This window comes from Dendrobates tinctorius, unplaced genomic scaffold (assembly GCF_039654945.1).
Source record: "Dendrobates tinctorius isolate UK_male_01 unplaced genomic scaffold, ASM3965494v1 ptg000009l, whole genome shotgun sequence".
Classification (NCBI taxonomy): Eukaryota; Metazoa; Chordata; class Amphibia; order Anura; family Dendrobatidae; genus Dendrobates; species Dendrobates tinctorius.
Genome location: NW_027361677.1, coordinates 3,384,050 through 3,398,318, shown reverse-complemented (window position 1 = coordinate 3,398,318; position 14,269 = coordinate 3,384,050). Strand labels below are relative to the sequence as shown.

General features: G+C 44.5%; 1 protein-coding gene across 3 annotated transcripts in view; it reads right to left on the bottom strand.

The window, feature by feature from the left end:
* Nucleotides 1–14,269, bottom strand: part of DNAAF1 (dynein axonemal assembly factor 1) — a 69,332-nt gene that overhangs the window by 24,278 nt on the left and 30,785 nt on the right. For all 3 annotated transcript variants that reach the window (XM_073581878.1, XM_073581893.1, XM_073581886.1), the window contains exon 9: nucleotides 208–314. In XM_073581878.1, the coding sequence (XP_073437979.1) occupies nucleotides 208–314 (107 nt within the window). The remainder of the gene's footprint in view (nucleotides 1–207; nucleotides 315–14,269) is intronic.

The window sequence follows — 14,269 nt, the reverse complement described above, 5'->3', positions numbered from 1 at the left end:
AGGGCTTTTACTCAGACAAATGCAGATTTTAATGGTTTGTGGGCAAAGTGTATCTTAAATATGTTGAGTGGTGAAATTGTCATTATTTTTCTTGTCATCAGCACAAGTGTAATCTATTCGGAGAAGTAATTTCACAATACGATTCATGAGACATATTTTTGGCAGTGATTTAGGTAACTGATGACCTGCGAGGTCAGTCTCACATACATCAATGTACAGCCTCTCTGTGGCCTTCAGAGGGACAACCTCTATCTCTTCGTCATCAGCCAGTCCAGTGGTCAGGGAACCTTCCTTGTTCATCTCCGCCTGTGACTCTAAAAAATATAATGGGATCAGTTGTGTGGCAATTGTAGTCAAAGATGAAGAATATGAGGTAACCTACACACCAGAGAGAAGCTGAAAAAAACCTTCACCTTAATTCCTTTAACCATGGGGCTATTTTCAATTTTTGTTTTTTTCCTCCCCTTCTTCCAAAGGCCAAAACTTTTGTATTTTTTCCATCTACATAGCTGTATGAGAGTTTGTTTTTTGGTATAAATTGCATTTTTGAATGACTCCATTCATTTTTTCATGTGATACAACAATTGAAAGCAGGAAAAAAAAATCCAAGGTTGTTGAAATTGCAAAAAAAGTGCCATTCCACAGTTGATTTTTCTATTTATTTACCATACTATATGGAGGCCCAATGCTGTCGCATCGGCAAGGTGGTAATGTCACGATGGGGGCAGACTTTGCAGCATTGAGAATCTCTCCCCCATGTGCTCACCCACCTATCCACTCTCTCTTTCCCCATGTGCTGACTTCTCCAATCTGTGCTCTCTTCTTTGACCTGTCTACCCCCTTGTCTGCTGTCTCTCTCCTTCCTGTGCTGTGTTCTCCCCTCATGTGCTGTCCCATTTGAGCTGTCTCCCCCCCCCCCCCCCAGTGCTCTGTCTCTCTCACCCCTGTGTCTGACCGTGTACAGAACATACCACAGCTCCTGGGCAGGGGAGAAAAAGAAAATACTGACATTACAGCAGGAGATCGCAGAGGATATATTTTGTGAGGTAAAATATTGTTTAAAAACAATCATTGAAATATTTTACCTCACAAACTGAATCCTCTGTGATCCCCTGCTGTAATGTCAGTATTGTCGGCTGGTACCACCAGCAGTTTCCATATTGAGACACCCATCACTTGGGTGTCCCAATATGGCGGTCGGTGAACTTCCGCCGGTTGGAATTCTGGGATCCGGACACATCTAGATGGAACAGGATGTGAAGACATGACGAGGTAATTATATATTAGATTCATTGCACGATAAAACTGACCTGGCAATATGATTCTCTAGAACAGTACAAGTGCGCAGATACCAAAGATGCAGACTAATCTTCTGCGCACTGAGCGGACATTTTTATTCACACCATTTTTAGGGAATGTGAGGTAGCGCTGTCACTCATGGTTGGGGGACACTCGCTTGGCAGCAAATAAATCACATCTGGTACGGGTTTTCCATAAAACCATATCAGTCCGTGAGGTTTATTCACCGTCATAAACTACGGCAGCAATATACAACATACAGTTCATATCAGCATAGCATCCACTGTATAGGCTAATCAGCCTCAGCGTTATCTCACCCGTCAGGGTTCCTTATGCGGCTTCACCATCGCATACGTTAGTTAGTTCCCTCCAGGGAGCTCTCAGGCACACATCGCCATTGCACACGCACAGCCGCTCCACAGGCTGTTAGCGAGGAGATCCTTCTCCTCACGAGACCTTCCAAACTGGACCAATCAGGTCCCAGCATTCACTACATGTGACCTACCCTAGCCACCATATATGGTCCGTAGCCATGCCCACCGGGTCACATGGCTATGACCTCATCACAGGTCCTTCACATACTCACATAGCCTTTTACTATAGGTGTTATCAGGCACACCCCTGGGTGGATTTGTAGGCAGCTAGAACCCGCCCATCTCTCCAGCTGCCTGAAGGCTTCTCCCTAACACATAGGCACGAAAGATCAGCTCTGCTGATCAGCACATAACCAAGCCTTCATCTCAAAGCCACCCACTTTGAGATACACAACGGCCACTCAGTATTCTGCCACTCATCCTCTCTCTTGGGACATCCACACAGCGCCCCCTAGCGGACACAGTAGTAATTACACCACAGGAGATACGTTGTTTCGATTGCCTCTAATTGCATTTATTGTAATGTTGTGACGGGCAAAAAAAGTAATTGTGGCGTTTCAGTTTGTTTTGCTCTCATTTACTGATCAGATTAATTTATTTTATCTGGACTTTTAAGAACACAGCGATACAAATATATGTTTTTTATATTATTTTACTTTTAGGGGGGATACGCAAACTTTTTTTTTAAAAAAATGTAAATATTTTTTAAAACTTTTTTTTTTTTTTTTACCTTTTCACTGTATTTAATAGTCCCCTCATTGGACTTGAAGCTGCGATCTTACGATCACTTGTGCACACAGTAAAAGCTTCAGTACTGCTATGAAGGGAGAAAATTCACCGAATACATGATCCAACAAAGTATGGAAACATACGGTAGCTTTCGAAAAGTAAAAAAAAAATTATTGGACAAACAAGGTAAAAAATGGCACTACACGCAAAAGAGTGCCCGCATTCATATAAAAAAAAAAATAATAAAAAAGTCAACAAATGTTACTTGTATCAAATGTAATTAAATAAAAAAAAAACCTGTGATCCATGTCACGGTATTGTGTTACCAAGGCAATTTTAAAATCAGGCTGTGCCACTATGAATCCTTCAAAATTTTAAAGACGCAAAGTAGCCAGACGTGAGCACAAACGAATGTTCATCAAAAATAAATCTTTTAAAATATCATAGTAAACAAATTAAACACACTAGCTATACTAAAAAAAAAATAAATGCCTCTTTATGAAGTGTGGTCGAAACGCACGTCGGGGCTGAGGATGTGGGACAGACCCTTCTTTGCTAACCGTAAGTTACATAGCACGGACAGTAATCTGTCTCGACCCCCCTTTTTTGTGGAGTTTCACTGCACTTTTGTACTGCACAAGTTGAGCATATAGCGCCTGGGGCTTTCTGCTCTTCGCTTCATAATAGCAGAGGTTTACCTAGGGGATGTCTTTACATAAATATGTACCTTAAACTGTTCATCATACTAACCTTATGACAGTATACATTTATCTGAGGAGATGCCCTGATATAAATATATACCCTTTTTGTGGTTGCCATCATAATATTGTAACCTTATTGATTATTCCTCCCATTTAATATCACATTCCTATAGTTAGATTTTGGTTTCACTATATGGATTTAACCCTCTATGCACTGGCACTTTAGAATATCCTATGGCTGTTTCTTACAGGTGATGACTTACTTACAGTACATACAGAGTTTGTCACATGTTAGTGCTAGACATCATTCTGTCCGGCTGGAAATACAATTGTATAGGTGATAACATAAATCAACTCCATTGCACTGAAAAGGATTTTTTGGTACATTACAAACTTTTGGTCTGTATGCATAATTGCATTCGGCATAATAATTAGTACATACCAAGGACTGTACCCCAAAGCGTTCCTCACACAAGAGGCATTTGGTTTTATTATTGTCAGTGTGTTTAATTTGGTCATTATGATATAATAAAGGATTAATTTTTTGATGAATATTCGTTCATGCTCGCATCTGGCTACTTTGCGTCTTTAAAATACTGAAGGGTGCATATCCTGATTTAAACACTGTATAAAATATAGTAATACCTAAAGGACCACACAAAGGTAATACTGGTTATGTTAATAATAGGTAGGCAAACTCAACTAATATATATCATTGAACATAGATGGTGTAAATGGATAAGGCAAGGTATGTAATCTATTATGCCAGCAGAAAGATAGGCACATCATACATATTGTAAGACACCAAGCTTTCCCTATTTCAATGGGTTTAGTAGAAGGTCAAAAAACTCAACAAGCAATATAAAAAGGCCCCAACAGGCTGATTACAGCAAAAGGGGATCATAGAGTATATTTAAACATGCACATTTTATTAACATAAATTAACACATTATAAAAACAAGTTCAAAAAGAGTATCACTACCAAAGCAGGAATTAATTTGGGTTCCATAGTAAAGAATGTACAGCTAAAGAACATATACAGTATATATATCTAATATATAAAGCTCAATGTGGGTGTGTATGTATGTATGTATGTCCGGGATTGGCATTTGCACCGTCGCAGCTACAGCCACAAAATTTTGCACAGTCACACGTCTGGACCCCGAGAGAGTCATAGGCTATGTTGTGAGGCGAAATTTTAACCCCGCGCGTTCCAATTCACCAAACAATTTTGCCCCTATTTACATAATGGGGAAAAAGTGAAAGGAAAAGTGTTGGAGGCAAATTGACAGCTGCCAGATGTGAACAAGGGGGACTTAAAGAATGAGAGCGATGGCGCCAAAGAGTATATACCGTACAGTTGCTAAGGTGGGGCCCTGACATGGGATTCTCACCACACACGGGGATATGAACACACACACAAAATGCGCCACACACTACCACGTGCTTCAACACATATACCACCCTCAGCACACATTTCACCACACATACACCAACCTCACCACATAAAAGTCGAAACACAAACGTCGCCACTCAAAACTCGCCACGCTGTCCCAGAGCTGTTTAAAAGATGAAAAATGAGCTGTGATTGGTTGCTATCAGCAACAGTTTTCTTTGTAGACAGTTGTGGTAACTGAGGCCTATTATTCTTATCATTTCTATGGTGTTATCGTCCTTCTGTAAAGCTGGAAATAACACAATTTATTACCGTGCCAACACAGATCACCCTCTGACACAGACTGCAGGGGGAGCCCAGTATCACACAGGATAGGATTAGATACACGGCTCAGCAGTCAGTATCACACATGATAGGATTAGATACACGGCTCAGCAGGCAGTATCACACAGGAGAGGATTAGAGACACAGCTCAGCAGACAGTATCACACAGGATAGGATTAGATACACGGCTCAGCAGTCAGTATCACACAGGATAGGATTAGATACACGGCTCAGCAGTCAGTATCACACAGGAGAGGATTAGATACACAGCTCAGCAGTCAGTATCACACAGGATAGGAATAAATACAAGGCTCAGCAGACAGTATCATACAGGATAGGATTAGATACACAGCTCAGCACACAGTATCACACAATAGTATTAGATACACTGCTCAGCAGACAGTATCACACAGGATAGGGTTAGATACACGGCTCAGCAGTCAGTATCACACAGGATAGGATTAGATGCACGGCTGAGCAGTCAGTAAAACATGATAGGATTAGATACACAGCTCAGCAGACAGCATCACACAGGAGAGGATTAGGTACACAGCTCAGTAGACATTATCACACAGGATAGGGTTAGATACACAGCTCAGAAACAGGATGTGCCAAAGGAGAGGACATTTTCATTCCAAGAATTACACTCATTCCGTCTGATTTATTTTTTTATTTTAAACGCCTCCAGTTTCCAGTTCAACTGCTATTTGCAATGTCCATTAACAATGCTCAGGGACAGTCCTTGAAAGTAGTAAGGATCGATTTGCAATCTCCATGCTTTTCTCATGGTCAACTTTACGTGATCTGTTCAAGAGTTGGAACTGCCAAAAATCTGTTCATCTTTGCACCGAAAGGAAAAACCAAAAACGTTGTTTATCAAAAGGCTCGTTGAAAATAAAATATTATCAATACTTGGGTAATCGTTTAGTCAATTTGTGTTGCAAATCTGTAGTGTTGAATATATGATGTGAAGTGTTTTTATGTGCAATATAATCATTATAATTTGTTATAACTAACCACAGTTGGTTACTATGCCCAGGCAACGCCGGGCTCTTCAGCTAATATATCGCAAAAGGAATTGATTAATCAATAGGTGTATACGCAATATCAAAAAGAATAAAGCCAACCAAGACACATGATTGTATCTGACCAGCCACTCCATTAGCCTAGTACAGGCTAATATCCTCATGTGAGGAAGTAGATGTCAGAGCATAATAAGGTACTTGTGCATGAGCCTAGTAGAGGGTAATATCCTCATGTGAGTGAGTACATGTCAGAGCGTAATAAGGTACATGTGGCCCAGCAGCGTAAAGTGCATAGAGTGACTCCTGACGAAGACAAGGTGAAACGCGCATAGGGGCAGCAGGCCGGGATCCTCTTACGAAACAGTATTAGTAGGTACTAGCCCACTATATGCACTTTTATTATACCTCAAGTCTTGCACTCTATGGATCCCTAATTCATTCCTGCTTTGGTAGTGATACTCTGTTTGCACTTGTTTTAATAGTGTTTTAATTTATTTTAAGAATTGTTTTTTGCAAGGTACATCATATATTATATAATAAATACCACCTGTGGTATACCAGAGTTCCCCTCAATCAAAGGCACATATACTTACTACATAAAAATAATGTATCCCTAGACGAGAGAAAAGGCATATAATCCAAAAAGAGAGTTGCCTACGGTTGGGAAAGATGCCTACAACCAACAAATAAGAATAAAATCATAGATACTAATACCCTGTAAGGACAGTTGCCAATAAATCTGATGTAAATAGATCAATCTATGTTAAGGTATAATTCTAGAGTCACACAGTAGAGTAATTCACAAAGTGTACGAGTATGAGCATATTAATTTAATAGATCAAAAGGGGTTATACTCCAAACAGCCATGCACAAGAAAGAACATGGAGGGCTAGAAGGAATGATAACAGGGCAAACTGCATATAAGGTTACCTGGGTGGTCCTGGATGAAAGAGCGGTGCACACCCAGAATATATGCAGTTTGCACTGTTGGCATTCTTTCTAGCCCTCCATGTACATTTGATACAAGTAGCGTTTGTTGATTTTTTTTGTATATTATTGCGGGCACTCTTTTTCGTCTAGTGCCATTTTTAACCTTCTTGTCCAATAAAACCATTTTCCTTTTCCAAAGCTATGTTTCTGTACTTCCTTGTACCATTTATTCGGTGCTTTTCCTCGCTTCCTTCACTATTTTGACCCAAATGGTCAGCAATTTACACATCCATCAGCAGATGTACAGTATATAGCACCATACACCCCTGTTATGAGTTCATTTCCCCCTTCACCATTGAGGTCTGATGAACTCCCTCTTCTGGTGAAGGAAGGTAGTGAGGCTGATTACCAAGCACCTGAGCTGGGAGAGGATGACTGGGCGACGGGGATCTCTGACTGGATATAAGGCAGCCGACGCCCTTCCTTCTCGCTAGTGATTTCTCTGTGGAATTCTAGGAGACCAGTCTGATTCCTGCTCCTCAAAAGCTAAGTGTCAGAGACACCGCACTGAGCTTGCTCACTGAGCCAGTGTGCGTGTCCTGAGTAAAGCGAAAGCGTGCTCAAAGCTACCTGTGGAGCGGGCAGCAATCGAATAGATGCATACTTCAGAGCCGCAGGACCTGAAGCACGTGACTGCTAGAGGCGTGGCCTAAACTCCACAGAGATAGGAGCTGCAAGACAATTCCTAGCAGAGTAACTGCGAGACAAAGTTACCAAGGGGCATAGACAGGGAGAATAGTCAGGACGTAGCCAATGAGTCACACACAGAGATAGCTGCAAGGTACCAGAGGGGCGAGCAGAGAGTAGTCAGGTCACAGGCAATGAGTCATACACAGATAGCTGCAAGGTACAAGAGGGGCGAGCAGAGTGTAGTCAGGTCACAGGCAATGAGTCATACACAGATAATAACGCAGTACAAAATCAACAGGCAAACTCACAACGGGAAACAGAGCCGGGTTAGAACCATATAAACAAGCTATAGCAACAAACAGGCACACGGGGGTCAGCACACTAGGCCCAAGGCAAAAGTATAACTGGCAGGGATTGAAGCTACCCAGGGGTTTATGAAGCTCTCCCAGAACCAGAAAGAGGCCACAATCATTAACCCCAAGTGTGCAGGTCAAAACCTGCACAGAGCTCCAGACATTAACCCCCGGTGTGCAGCTCAAAAACCTGCACTGGGATCATGACAGTACCCCCCTCTCAACGGGGGGCCTCTGGACCCCCAGGCTTCCCCGGGTACTTGGCATGGAACGCCTGAACCAGGCGATCTGCATGTACCGAGCGAGCAGGGACCCATGAGCGCTCTTCTGGTCCATATCCCTTCCAGTGGACCAGGTACTGTAAAGAGCGGCACACCCGCCGAGAGTCCACAATATGTCCGACCTCATACTTCAATTGACCCTCCACCAGCACTGGAGGAACAACAGTCTCAGAGTTCTCTTTGACAGATCCTGCTGGTTTCAACAGAGACTTATGGAACACATTAGATATTTTTAAGGAGGCGGGGAGACGCAACCTATATGCCACAGGGTTGACTATCTCCATAATCTCGTACGGACCAATGAACTTTGGTCCCAACTTAACTGATGGTACCTTTAAGTTGATGTTACGCGTGGAGAGCCAAACCTTCTCTCCCACCTGAAACATGTCTCCCGAGGCTCTCTTTTTGTCCGCAAAATATTTGTATCTCCCCTGGGCGCGAGAGATATTACGCTGGACTTCAGCCCAGAGGTTTTTTAACCGTTGAACGGACCCCTCTGCTCCTGGACAACCGGAATCCACCCGAGAAAACTCCCCAAAATGCGGATTTAAGCCATAGTTAATCAGGAATGGGGACATGTTGGTGGACTGACTCACCCGGTTGTTAAAAGCGAATTCAGCCAACGGTAACGCATCGCACCAATCCTCCTGTCTGGCGGAGGTCAGACACCTGAGAATTTGTTCCAGGGATTGATTGGTGCGTTCTGTCTGACCATTGCTCTCCGGGTGATATGCCGACGAGAAGGAGAGTGAGATGCCCAATTTCATACAGAACGCCCTCCAAAATTTGGCCACAAACTGCACACCTCTGTCAGACACAACATTCAGGGGTACCCCATGCAATTGGACCACATGCTGCACAAACAACCTTGACAATGTTTCTGCTGAAGGTAATGCTGCCAAGGGAATGAAATGGGCCTGTTTAGAAAACCTATCCACCACCACCCAGATCACGGTATTGCCCCTGGAAGGTGGAAGGCCGGTAATAAAATCCATGGAATGATGAGTCCATGGCCTATCAGGAACAGGTAAAGGTATGAGTTCCCCAGCCGGCTGGTTATGCGAGCTTTTGGAACGGGCACATATGCCACAAGCAGAAACAAATTCCTTGACATCGGACCTTAATGAAGGCCACCAAAAACCCCTAAGGATTTCTTGTTCCAACTCAGTTGAGACCCCCGCCACTACCACCCCTGGGGGAAGAATGGAGGACGGCGGCTCAGGGGGAGACACTGGATCAAAACTTCTGGACAGGGCATCCGCTTTAACATTTTTGGACCCCGGTCGAAAAGTAATTGAGAACTGAAATCGTGAAAAAAAAAGTGATCAACGGGTCTGTCTGGGAGTAAGCCTCTTAGCAGATTCAAGGTATGCCAAATTTTTGTGATCCGTGACAACCGTGATAGGGTGAGCCGCCCCTTCCAAAAAGTGCCTCCATTCCTCAAACGCCAGCTTGACCGCAAGAAGTTCTCTATTGCCTACATCATAGTTTTTCTCAGCTGAAGGGAACTTCTTGGAGAAGGCACAGGGTTTGAGATTGGTAAGGGTGGCTGGACCCTGGGACAGCACAGCCCCCACCCCCACTTCAGAAGCATCCACCTCCACAATGAATGGTTTGGACGGGTCAGGTTGCACCAACACCGGGGCAGACATAAAACATTTCTTAATCGCTGAGAAGGATTCCTTAGCGAGTACAGACCAATTTTTTACATCAGCTCCCTTCTGGGTAAGATCCGTGAGTGGTTTCACCACTTGTGAGAAACCTTTAATGAATCTCCGGTAATAGTTCGCAAATCCTAAGAAGCGCTGGAGCCCCTTGAGATCTCGAGGCTGAACCCAGTCAGCAATCGCCAGCACCTTCTTAGGATCCATACGAAACCCCTCACAGGACACAATCAACCCCAAAAAAGACAGCTCCTGTACAAAAAACGAACATTTTTCCAATTTGGCGAACAATTGGTTCTCCCTGAGTCTCTGGAGAACTGTCTTTAGATGTTGCAAGTGAGATTGACTGTCCGGGGAATACACCAAAATATCATCCAAGTAAATAATAACAAAACGGCCTATCAGATCAGAAAACACAACATTGATGAAATTTTGGAAAATAGCGGGTGCATTAGTTAACCCAAATGGCATTACCAGGTTCTCAAAGAGTCCTTCTGATGTGAGGAATGCCGTTTTCCACTCGTCCCCTTCCCGAACCCTTATCAGATTGTAGGCCCCCCGCAGATCTAACTTGGAGAACCATTGGGCCCCAGCTAACTGGTTACATAAGTCTGGGATGAGGGGAAGCGGGTAAGAGTTCCTAACCGTTATCTTGTTCAGTTCCCGAAAGTCGAGGCACGGCCGCAAACCACCATCTTTTTTCTTCACAAAGAAGAACCCTGCTGCCACAGGTGATACAGAAGGCATGATATGCCCTTTGCGGAGACTCTCAGCTATGTACTCCTTCATGGCTTGGCGCTCAGGCCCAGACAAATTGAACAATCGAGCCTTAGGTAACTTGGCTCCGGGAACTAAATCAATGGCACAATCATAGGGTCTATGTGGTGGCAGCGCCTCAGCCTCACTTTTGGAAAAAACGTCTTCGAAATCTTTCAGGTACTCCGGAATACCTTCCAGATCGACAGACGACACAGACACGGATTTAACAGCGTTAACAAGATGTCCCCGGTTACCACATTTATTATTGCATCCCCATTGAGTGATTTCCCCTGTAACCCAATCAATGGTAGGATTATGGCGTTGAAGCCAAGGCATCCCCAGTACCAGTCCTGCAGGCAAGTTATCCAGCACCAGACAACTTAGTTTCTCCACATGAGTGGAACCCACTTTTAGAGAAAAAAGCAGACCTGCAACAGATACAGTCTTGGGCAAGAGGAGATGAGTCAATTGCCACAAGTTTAACAGGATCGTGAAGCCTGACTGTCCCTATCTTATTAAGAGTCATAACCTTGGTATCAATCAGGTTCACAGCCGAACCGCAGTCAATAAAAGCAGTAGTCTGAACAGGACCATAACCAAGTTCCAGTTCCACCTGCAGCACCATTTTTGCACATGAGGAAAATTGTACCTGAAGGTCTGGGTAGCCTCCTCGATTACTACCCAGACCTAGTCGTTTCCCGCCATCTTGGAGGATGACGGACAGGAGGGGCAGTCCTTCTTCCAATGTCCAGATTTCCCACAATAGAAGCACAACTGCTTTTCCCGGCGGCGTCTTCTTTCCTTTCCCTCACAGGTGACAGCGCTCACCTCCATAGCCATAGGAAGAGTCTGGGTCTCATCTCCACTGAAGAATAAGGGCGTTTCCCGTTGCATAATGCCTCTAGCCCGCAATCCATGCGAACCGCTTGGACCATGGCATCCTTCAGGGAGTCAGGCGGAGGATGGAGTGCCAAAGCATCCTTCAGACAATCACACAGGCCTCTGTGGAACAGCCCCCGAAGGGCGGCATCACTCCAGGAAATCTCCGCTGCCCAACGTCTGAATTCAGTACAGAACCATTCGGCCGAGTGCTCCCCCTGACAGACACTCCTCATTTTGTCCTCAGCCAACCGCACTCTATCAGGCTCATCATAAATAAGCCCTAAGGCTTCAAAAAATGCATCCACAGACATTCTCTCAGGGGCAGAAGAGGAAAGCGAGAATGCCCAGGCTTGTGGGGACCCCCTAAGCAGGGACATCACCACCCCCACCCTCTGTTTCTCATCCCCAGAGGAGCGGGGTCTCAAAGAAAAAAAAAAGCTTACAGCCCTCCTTAAATGCCCTGAAATCATCCTTGTTACCAGAAAATATATCTGGCAATTTAAGCGGGGTTTCAGGTGGGACTAAAATGACATCTCTATTCCCCACCTGCTGGAAGCCTGCGGAAAGTACCCCCTGAACTGAGTCCTCAACCCGCCGTTGGGACTGGGCCAGAGCTTGGTGTTCCAAACTAAGCTTCTGCAGTGACTGAGTCAAGCTTTTCACCTGCTCAGATAAAGCACACATTGGGTCCATGCTGCAGAAGTGAGGAGGAAAAAAAAAAAAATTGTAGGCCAGTTATAATGTCAGAGACACAGCACAGAGCTCCAGACATTAACCCCCGGTGTGCAGCTCAAAAACCTGCACTGGGATCATGACACTAAGTTTTCTGCTTTGCCTTTTTGCATTTGTGTTTTGGTTTTAGTTTGCCTTGCTTTTCTGGATTCTGCCATTCCCTGCTGGGGTGAGCTGAATTCCTTTTTTGTCGGTTGCTCTGTCTTCAGAAAATACCTGAGTACTGACACAGTCTTTTTGAAGCCTAGCGTCTTCAGGGCCTTTTTCTATGTCAGTCTGTTGGCTCTTATTTTCATAGGGTTTTTCGCGGATTGCAGACAGCAGCTTTCCTATCCTGTCCTATCTAGTTAGCTTGGGCCCCATCATTTGCTCAGTCTATCTTTCTATCTGTGTTAGTGTTTTTTCCTTCTTGCTTCACCGTCATTATATGTTGGGGGCTGCCTATTGCTTTGGGGTCTGCTCTGGGGCAGTTTAGATTTCCCTTTCTGTCTTTAGGCTAGGCAGTTCTCCGGCTGTGATCGAGGGGTCTAGGGCATCGTAGGAACCCCCCAAGGCTACTGCTAGTTGTTGTTGATAGGTTCAGGGGTCTGCAATCCGATAGCTGCCAACTTCTCTGGTTTTCTGGACTTAGCTAGCATTTCTGTTTTTGCCTCCTACAGTGACTCATTCATAACACACCCCTATATCTACTATTAAGCAAATTATTGAACGAAGATATAGACTATCTGCTATAGTCAGTGTGTGTGCTCCATCAGCACTGCTATGCATAGTAGAAATCATGATCTCCTTTGAATGCAAGGTAAACTCTGGCTTTCACAGGAGGATCGTAACGACAGGCACGGGGGTCTTCAGCAGACCCTTGGCTGTCATGGCAGCCCATCTGCATGATCACGTCACTGGAAGCGCCAACGGGTGCATAGAATGGTGTGCCCCCCTGTTGGCAAGAGTTAAATGCCGCTGTCAAATTGACAGCGGCATTTAACATGTTAAGAGATGCGGGTGATGGTCCACTCCACCCGCAGATGTTAGAGGCACATGATGGCTGAATAACGCAGCCATCAGCTGCAGGCTTGGCAAATGAACCCGCATCAAAGTCAGAGAGCCGGCATATAATGCACCAGTATGCTATATGTCTGTAAGGGGTTAAAGTTTACACCTTTTTGCTCACGTTTACCCAAAAATTTAGTCCGGTTTTAAAATAAACAGCATCCAAAAGGTTACAAATCTGTAGTAAAATATCGTCACCTGCCAAAGTGGAAAATCATCAAATTATTAAACACGCACAGTGACTGAACAATAATTTGTTTATAATCTGCCTGTCGGTTTTAATGGAAACTGCATGGGGACAAGTAATAAAAGGAAATGAGTGGCGAGCACTTTTTATGAGCAATTTAGCTTTAGGGTATGTGCACACGTTGCGAATTCTGCTGCGGATCCACAGTGGATTTGGCCCTGTGGGTCCGCAGCAGATTCTGCTGCATTTACAGTACCATTCAAGTCTACCTATTTTCAAAAAAGTAGTGCACATGCTGCGGATTAGCTGCGGGTTCAAATCCGCAGCATGTCAATTCTTTTTGTGGATCCGCAACGTTTTTACACCTGCTCCACTATAGGAAAACGCAGGTGTAAAAACGCAGGGGAAAACTGCACAAAATCTGCAGGTAAAACGCAGGTCATTTGACCTTTGGATTTACCTGCGGATTTAGCCAAATCCGCGTGAAAAAATCTGCAGAGTAATCCGCAGCGTGTGCGTATACCCTTAGGAAAGGTGGGCTTTTGTTCTTCGTTTTAGCTACCGTATAAACTTGAATATAAGCCGAGATTTTCCATTTTTTTGGGCTGAAAGTCCCCCTCTCGGCTTATATTCGAGTCATATACACCGGGGGGGGGGGGGGGGGGGTCGGAGGGGGTGTCAGGTCATACTTACCCGTCCTGACGCTGTCTCTTGAGCCCCCAGCTTCTCCGTGCTCTCTCTTCCTGCCTTCAGCGGTCACATGGTACCGCTCATTAAAACTCCCTAAATATGCGCATATTCATGAGTTTTAATGAGCGGTATCACATGACCGCTGAACGCAGGAAGAGAGAGCGCGGAGAAGCTGGGGGCTCAAGAGACAGCTTCAGGACGGGTAA